Raw genomic sequence first — 9,480 nt, forward strand, 5'->3', positions numbered from 1 at the left:
TTATACTTAGGTAAATGTGGATATGTAACTTTGCTAATACATTTTTGGAAGGCGTTTGTTCATGTAAATTTTTTGGTTAAATCTTGAGGTAGTTTACTTAATTTTTATTTTACTATTAAACGTCCGCACCGTGCTTTTGACGAGTTTAGTTTTATTATTATAGTTGCAACGTACATCCGATTAGGTACTACTTATTCGGGTAAGTTTTTTTGCAATTATGTCGAATCACTATTCGGCCGAATGTACCTATACCGAGTAAATTCTTCTAGTGTTCTTCTCCAAGACCTTTGCACTAGATCTTTCTGTGCAGCTAGTGACATTTAGTGAGAGATTTTAGAACTTTCTTCCCCGCAGTCAGGTGAATGCCGAAAGATCCAGTACAAACATCTTTAACAAAAATACAGGGGAATTTTGACAACTCGGTACGGTGACAACCGGTAGCTGATATTGATAAGGGCAATACTACGGTACAGTAGGGTCGTGGTTTCCATGGCAATTCGTGTCCAGGAGAAAGACTCTCAGAAGTCGGGACAAAGGTAGGTGGCGGATTTGTCTTGAGGCCCAGTAGGCCCGGGCCTAGAGCGGCCAGATTTTAAGGCGGCCAATCGTGACAAAAAATTCACTGATGGTAACAAGAAATAACTCAAAGTACCTAAATATTCTAAAGGTTCACGTACATTATGGCGGGCCGCATTGCACCGCATCGTATAACAAAAAGCTTCCTAAATCACTTTCGAACATTTTACGTGTAAAATATAGATATGTTACATATCTATAATGTAATGTATAATACCGCGTCTGTCTGATCGCTATAACTCAAAAGCTATTTAACGGATTTTCATGCCATTTCCACCAATAGACAGAGTGCAGCTATTATTTCTGAATCGATGTCGATAAAAGTTGGCAGTAACGTAAATTCAGGTAGTCTACCAGTATATTATGAGCGTTGAGAAAGGGGCGGCTGGTACTGACGACATGGCCTGGGGCCTAGGGCTGCCAAAACTGCAAATCTGCCACTGGATGGTACTCTTGCGCGCCAGAGTGTGCACCTCGCCCCAGCTGCCTCAATGCTTAGAGGACTCATACATTTGGACGAAAATTTTCCGATTCTTTGAAAGTAAAATAAACAATGAGTTGTAAAGTTTCACATACACGTAGTTTGTCTAGTAGATATCGTTGTGTAGTCTGTATTATTTTTATGATTTTCATGTGATGAACACACTTTTGACGTGTGATCATATAGTAAAGCCTTTTGGGTGCGAGTTTATAAACAGTGCTTATCACAATATTAGCGACCAAGTCAACAATGGAAGATAATATGACAGGCAAATTTTAATATCTAATAAATAAAATATCGAATAGAAATTTAAAGCATTCTTTCCTGTTTAAAAATCGATTCACACAAATTTCTTTTTGTTTTACACAATATTTTATATTCCTTGCTTAAAATTCAGAATGCGCCATTTTGTTTCAAGACTACGGGTGCAATAAAAATGTCGTTTTGCACGATTTAACCTTCACTGTGTTCGCGGAGCAGCAAATTAATTCACTTCCATGTTTATACCTACCCATGATAGTTGCAGTGCCACTAAGAGCTTTATATCGCAAAGGTCTGAGGGGCGCTGCTACTGCGTTCATCACCCTGAGGTATGAAATGACGAGTCCCATGTGTCTGTAGATTCACCAACACCGGAATAACACAGTAACGTTCACATTACTATTTGACGACAGAACTAAGATGTCAGATTAGTACCTACTTCCTTGGCCAAACACAAACACTTTTTTGTTTACTGATGTAGTTGCTCAAGATCAACGGATTTATTTGACAATGATGTTTTTATCAATTAATATATATATCGGGTTTTTCAATAAGGACATAACAATTTTGTATTTGAATGAAACACAGAATAATTACTGAGGTATCGAGATAAAATGTATTCCACGAGCAGTTCACATGTTTCATTTAAGAATAGATTTCGATCTCCTTCATATGACCACCGTGAGCACGTTTGCAGCGTTCATTTCTTTGGAACCAATTTTCCACCACTATTTCACACGTATCGGTCGAAATATTGGCAATTTCACGATTTCATATGACTATGAACGAGATCGATTCCATTCTTAAATGTAACATGTGTAGGTACTTCACCTAGAATATATTTCTCTATTAGCTCGATGTCTCAATTATTCTGATTTATTGAAATAAAAATTGTCGTGTGCCTATATGCGTATATTATCATGGAAAGTAATTATTTTTGTAGTTGAAAAAGACTATAATCTAGATTTGACTGCAAGCATGGGATTCACAAGAAATATATAATAAAAAAACATATTTCAAACTTAAAATTGAAAACCTTTATTTTAATAAATATAATAAATTCAGAAAACGTCACTCCGTTAAAACGTATCAAAATTCAATTCAAGTATCAAATCTAAGGCAACACGATCGTTAATATTTCAATTTCAATGAAATTTAACACAGAAATAGATTTTTTCCAAAAAAATGTCAAGCATCAGCCATAATTATGCTTGAGATTTTTTTCCAACACAAAAAACAATTTGGTCCACAAATTATTACGCAAAATATTGTTTTTTTTTTATAAATACTTATTTTTTTTACATGTCATTACATAAAAATATAGACTGTTAACAATTTATAAACATTTTTGAAAAATAATATTTTTGTGAGATTGGGCAATTAGAACAAAATATTATTTTTCAAAAATGTTCTTATAGGTACATTGTCGTTTTATTGTCACGAAAAGTAATTACTTTTGTAATAAAAATAAGTAGGCGTACATAAAATACGTAGGTAAATGATATAACATACGCAATCATTTAGCAAGAAGACAAAAGCTATCAATCATAAAACTATCAAATGTGCTAATTCCAAGGCAGTTATTTTAACAAAGAAAGGCAGTTTATGTACACAGGGCAACAAATTAAATTCGATTGTACCTTAGGTACCTAAAACATGCCTAACTGCTATGTGATCTTATTATAGCATACTATATGTATGTTCCAAGCGGTTTACTATTGATAAATATTTTTTCTGAATTTTTGTGTACCCTGTATACATAATTTTATTGAACACATTTTCGCAAAATTTTGAGTTAGAGGTATGAGAACAAACAATTCATAACCCTACTTCAAAATGAGTTAAACAATTCAAACAAGCTACCAAACTATAATTAAGTTAAATTAATGACGTTCCCTTGTATTTTTATAGGAAAATAAAAGCGATAGTAAAAACAAATATGACAATTATTTGCTCTCTGAAAGATATCCATTGAAAACAATTTTGAAAAATGTGTTTAAATGTTTCAGGGTGTTTGTGGTATTACAGATACGTTATCATTTTACAATTCAGGTATTGCACTTATCTTCTCTTAAAAACATTTAATAATTTGGCACTTGGTTATAAAACCAAAGATCAGAATGCACATATCATATTTCCTAAACTGCAACAAGAACATCTCCCTCTGAAATCCCGGAGTTTGTATATAATAATACAATAGTATTTTCTTCTGTATTTTTGTTTCTAGCAATTAATATATTATAATATTTAGAAAAAGTTTTGTTATTTACGTGTGAATATATTATTATAAATAGTTTATTTAATTTTTTAACCGCCGACGCAAAAAGAGTCTACTTATAAGTTAGACGTCCTTGTTGTATATGTCTGAAATGAACGCCAGTTTTTCCACTTTATATTTTAGAACTGCCACTGATGTACTTTTGCAAAGATCATCATTAATATCTAGTACTTCTTTAACACCCGAGTATAGATTTAGAGCCTAAGAGTGTGTTTGACTATATGTAACATCATATCTCCTAAACTGATGGACTGAGGTCAAAGAGGTTTTTTTATTTGAAGGCTGATTTAATGGAGATGGATCTTAGCTATGTTTGATGAACATCTGTTCAACTATACTCTCAGTCTCATCAGACTCTTTTCCCAGTTAGTGTAGAGACCTCAGTCATATAATGAATATTTAATTTGGTTCTGCTGGTGTGATAGCTCTTAAGTTTGCACAAAGCACGATCTTGCATGGAGTATTGCAGTCATCTGTAGGATGGTTCAGCGAAGTATGACCTTGAGGCTCTTGATTCGATTGAACGCAGAGCCTGGATTAGTGACGATAAGCTTGAATCTAAATTTCATAGTTTGTCGTCTTTCTACTATAATCGGGTCATCAGATATCTAGACGTACGATGAGATATCATCCTTACTTGGTCGATATTCCTAATCGCTTTTCATAATCTTTTATTATGCGCACAGCACAAGAATGAAACTTCCTGCTTGCGAATGTGTTTTCGTGCACATACAACCAGAGTATCTTTATGCGACTGAACAGGCCTCTTCTGGGCGAGCTCGTTCAATCGTAGATCCTATCTTTACTCCAAAGACAAGTCCACTTAATTAAAAAAAAGATCATCTTGAAATTTGTTATACTGTGACAATCCGATGACATCACAATAATGTAACCTTGATAGTATGCTACAATGTCCCGGTCTGCTGTAGTGACTCACAGTAGAATTAGAGTGCTAGGGGTCACTAAATTGGTCCCGACAAGGTTTTGCCTACAAAATTGTGACTTTAAGTCTTTGGAGTACACTGTTTAAACTTTAATTTAAATTTTAACAAGTAAAGGTGTAACTGCTGGCACCGTCCAACCATGTCTTGTAGGTTTTTTCGGTCCAATGTGGCCTTGGGAGCTCTGAAGATGTCCTTATATAGGTTTATCATTAGATTTCTTGACGTACAATCGTTTATGAAAGCTTCATGTTAATGTATGAAGAATGAGCGCAAACAATTTTCTTCGCATCTTTGTGTTTCTTAGTTATAAAATGCACATAGGCAAGTTTTGACGTATGAAAACATTGACTTACAATTATTTGGACGTCGGGTCCGCGCTAAAAAGTGTCCGAACTTATAGGGCGTTAAAATCGTATACAGAGCGTCATTCACGCTTTAGTCTTCGTTTGTTCGACTGACAGCTAAGCAAGCAAAATGAGACAGTACTGCGATGACATTACAATTTAAATTCAACGTTTTAGCTTTTTCATATTCCTTTACATGTCACTACGTTTAAATAGGTTGACTTGGGACGTTTTTTTCGTGGTTTTTGTATTAGACCCGTCGTCCATTTATTTGTAAGTCAATGTATGAAAAGTATAAATTTACTACAAAGATGGCACGACCTCTCGGTTTGAGCAATTTGATAGGAGTGACGACCGAACGAGCCAAAGTAATAATAACGAAGAAAAGGAATTAGAGAACGATTCAAAATTTCAAAAGTAAGTGGCCAGAAACCAGGAAAGAGTCTGATAAAAAGTGGGATGACGATGAAGGAGGTCGCATCATCACAAAGGTATGTTATCTCTTTTTTAATCATTATGGAATTTCAAGGAAATTTAATTTGTACACTCTGAGTATTTCGATCTCTGTTTATAACATTAAAACACATTTGCACAGGAACAAAAAATAATAAAACGGCTATAGATATTATGAAATACAAATAAAACCAGTAGAAGTATCTATCACAGAGCGTGTATTGACACAATCGTTACTAAAATGAAGAATACTCCATTGGCCCAGTTTATTAGACTATATGAATGAATGGATTAGATTTTATCGAGTCCTGGGTAGAGTCTATTTCGGATAAATTGGACATTCGAGTGTCGAACCTTAGTAGCTTTTCACAATTTACTATTAGTCTTTTTTAAACTTGTATCTTCTTATAAAAGAATTGATGTATATCTATGTTGATGTAATATAATCTGTTTTGATGATACCAAGTGGCGGGACGGACGAGTCGTGCGCCTGATTGTAAGCGACACGCCTGTCAATAACAGTTGCAGTGGCAAAATGCTTCAAAATCCAAAGATCTGGGGGGAACTGCCACTGGCGCCCGTCACCCATAAGATATAAGTTGAAAAGTCCCATGTGCCAGTTATTTCACAATCATCCGGAGTATTCAATCACAAAAATCAATTATTATATCAATGTCGTGAATGAAAATGATATTTGCAATACCAAAACAGGTAACACAAGTCATTCTACCTGAAAACAAATACACAAGCTTTCACGTTTGTTATATAGATAGGAAAAGTAATATACGCTCCGAGATGATACTTAAAAATAGCTCATAAACAAGGCCAAGACATCAGAACACAAGTGAAGCCAAAAGAACGCCAAGTTCCAGCCAGCTTCTCACTTGGAATGGACAAGGTTGAGGAACTCCTCCCTGGTCTTAGGATCATCCCGGAAGACTCCAAGCATGGTTGACGTGACCGTCTTGCTGTTGATCTTCTGAACTCCTCGCATCACCATGCACATGTGGCTGTGGAGAGAAAAATCTTTAAGTGTTGTATTTCTTGCGTGTACACAAAAATATTCGCGTCCTAGCGTAATTTGAAAGCCAGAGTTGCTTTCAGATTGTATAAATTTCCAAAACCATTTGGGTTTCAGAAATGCTCTGAACGTCAGGTTGACCTTCGAATTAGTTGGTTCTTTTAGTACTGATTCTAAACGTGTCATATTATGCAAATTAGATTCTTATATCAAAGATTTACAAGACTTCTCGAAGATATCTCCATATTGACTCTTTCGTCTCGTGGAGTGCACGAAAGGAGCCTCCCTGAACGACGTACCATTTCTTTCTTGTATATCTGGCGCACCCTAGGCAACAATTGGCTAGTACCTTACGCCGTTAAGCTAATACGTTCACCACGATGGCAAGCATGATAGTGCATGCCCTAGAATAGGTACTAGAAAGAAGAAGAAAATATTTCAAATGACAAGACTCTCTCTTTATCCCTGAAAGCGAAACACTGAAGATGCTTTCTAAAATTACAAATGACCATTGTGTTAAGTTTGTCAATTTAACGGTTTGCACGAGATCGTAAGCAATTTACTTACACTCCCTCAACGACAACGGCGACTCCAGCAGGTCGCACTGCCTGGGTGACCGCAATAGCGATTTGCTTGGTAAGGCGCTCTTGTACCTGGAGACGGCGGGAGAAAATCTCCACGATTCTGGAATTAAACGAACATTATTTAAACTGATGAAGATGACGAGATGACGTCTTTGACGTCAGAGACCACGCTTCTCTTTAACTCGCTGGCTTTATGGTCTTCAGCATAGCACCAATGTATATAATTTTGTTTATTACTTAGTATCAAATTAGCAGGTTCTTTGTCGTACGAAAACAATATTAATTTAGAGTATTTTCTTAATAAGAAAATTTAGAACAATTTGTTGCTTACACTGGTCAACAACTTGATGTTCAAAAAAAAAATGTAATCGTTAAAATTTCAGACTGAACGGCGATCTGATTCAACCTTGTGCAATTTAAACGTGGTATTGAAGTATAAGAAATATTCAAACGGTTACCTGGCAAGCTTGCTCAGTCCCAAGATCTTGCCCTGCGGTAGATAACCGATGGAGACTTTGCCGTAGAAAGGCACCAAGTGGTGCTCGCACATGGAGAACATTTCAATGTCCTTCACCACCACCATCTCGTCGGTGTCTTCGTCGAAGATTGCGTTGTTCAGGACATCTGGAAAATAAAGATATTATATAGACACTAGCAAAAAAATATAATATTGACATGTACGAGGTTCAATGAAAGAATATTGACAAAACAGATTTATGAGGCAAATGTAAAAGGGTAAGTTGGTAAGGGCTGACCACGATCAAATTGAGGAAGTCCTAAAGAAAGGCTAGGTCAAGAGACACTTAACCGACGAGCCTGTAAAGCGTAACAAAAATACATTTGAAATCACAAGAACCAATGTAATAATTATAAGTCGCCTAAATCGATTTGGAAGGCTTTATTAAATTTGTTCTGGTAATAAAACTGATTTCAAGGCGAGAGTGAATAGGCGTTTATATAGGTGTGTATGCTCCATCGTCAGTCTCATCCTTGGGTGAGGTAGAGGTATTTGATCTCGCGCACTTTTGTAACTATAAAAAAATTACCTTCCAAGCTTTGGTCATATCCTTTAGTGAAGAACAGCATGGCTTTAGCAGCGCGTTCTGGAGTCTTTAGCAAGCCATCACGTTCAGGATCTTCCCCGAGACCTACAAATTACATTATGAGGTTATTGGCTTTAAAAATTCCAAAGCCATAATTCAATCAATATATAGGACATATGGGTTTTCCAATAAGGACATAACAATTTTGTATTTCAGTAAAACACAGAATAATTGGGATATGGAGTTGAAATTTACTCCAGGTTTAGCACACGTGTTATATTTAAAAATTTAATTAGATATCTTTTAAATTACCACCGCGAGCACGATTACAGTGGTCGTACAGCTGATCAAACAATTGATATATTGAAGAAGAAGTTCGATAATCGTGTAATCTCGCCAAATGGTCCTGTCTGTGCTTTATGCCAACAAGCCAACAATGTTAAATGAGCTCAGGCACAATATCAAAGGCCAAATTACCAACATTGTGGCCGATATGCGTGGAAGAGTGGTGGAAAATTGGCTACAGGGAATTGAATGCTGCAAACGTGCTCGAGGTAATCATATGAAAGAAAGAAAGAAAGAAAGAAACGTTTATTCAGCCAGCATCACACATTGCCAGTATACAAAGAGTTACAGTTACGAGCTGAAATGGATCCAAACTCAGCATATGTCACAGCTCAATTGCTGTAACGCTGGTTTTCAGTTGGAACCATTTTGAAGGATGAGATGGCACGATATTACTTAAAAAAACGAACGAGATCGAATTCCGTTCTTGAATTCATGTGCATTGCACCTGGAATAGATTTCAGCTCTATGATATCTCAAAGTTATTCTATGTTTTATAGAAATACAAAAATTGTTATGTCCCTGTTGAAAACCCCGACATATTGGCAAAAATATTATCATTGTCAAACAGTACCCTCCCGTTAAAAGATTTGAACAACTATGTCAATAAACGCAAAGACAGTCGCCGATATATTGGCATAAAAACAAACATGGTTGTTTAATTAGCTGTCTTTAAAGCCTCGTGGGTACAATATAAACCCTGTTAGACGCCGCCGTAAGTTGTGGCTTTCGTTATTAATTATTCAGTCTATTTGTTAGTAGCAACAAATAGACTCCAGGAACCCTTGGAATATACAGATAACCATGACTTTTCAAGAACAGCGATAGAGTTTAATGAAGAACTAAATTTACCAGTGAGCAGTAGTTTGTAAGAGTTGGCCATGTCAGGTAGCAGAGCCTCCCTGGTGGGAGGCCTGTGGTCCAGCTCCAGGTCATGGTGGAAGGTGCAGTTCTCGTGACCTGAAGACAACGATACAAAAATACGTTAGGAAGAAATACAAGCCTGTAAATTTAGCCATCACCGTGATGATGATTTCCATGATAGTTAGAATACTAAAATCGTTCACGTACGTTCTCTTTTTATTATACTTTTATTTATAACTGCCGATCACACTTTATCAGAGAAAATCTTCTACATTCCTTCGCTATA

General features: G+C 36.1%; 1 protein-coding gene across 1 annotated transcript; it reads right to left on the reverse strand.

The window, feature by feature from the left end:
• Positions 1-6,111: 6,111 nt before the first annotated feature.
• On the reverse strand, positions 6,112-9,228 carry LOC113229366 (GTP cyclohydrolase 1). The gene is made up of 5 exons (XM_026462923.1): positions 9,183-9,228; positions 7,989-8,090; positions 7,401-7,566; positions 6,926-7,042; positions 6,112-6,347 (listed from the first exon to the last, which is right to left on the reverse strand). The coding sequence occupies exons 1-5, from the start codon at positions 9,211-9,213 to the stop codon at positions 6,218-6,220; spliced, it is 546 nt and encodes a 181-aa protein (XP_026318708.1). The 5' UTR covers positions 9,214-9,228; the 3' UTR covers positions 6,112-6,217.
• Positions 9,229-9,480: the final 252 nt, after the last annotated feature.

The sequence above is a fragment of the Hyposmocoma kahamanoa genome, unplaced genomic scaffold, assembly GCF_003589595.1.
Source record: "Hyposmocoma kahamanoa isolate Upper Pololo Valley unplaced genomic scaffold, ASM358959v1 61133, whole genome shotgun sequence".
Lineage (NCBI taxonomy): Eukaryota > Metazoa > Arthropoda > Insecta > Lepidoptera > Cosmopterigidae > Hyposmocoma > Hyposmocoma kahamanoa.

Bases quoted from the DNA above. Each gene is read 5' to 3' on its own strand.
- LOC113229366 (XM_026462923.1), bottom strand. From the start codon at position 9,213: ATGGCCAACTCTTACAAACTACTGCTCACTG. The intron at 7,567-7,988 runs GTAATTTTTTTA...TTTATTTTCCAG, and splicing joins ATATGACCAAAGCTTGGAAG to ATGTCCTGAACAACGCAATC. The intron at 7,043-7,400 runs GTAACCGTTTGA...GTTTAATTCCAG, and splicing joins GGACTGAGCAAGCTTGCCAG to AATCGTGGAGATTTTCTCCC.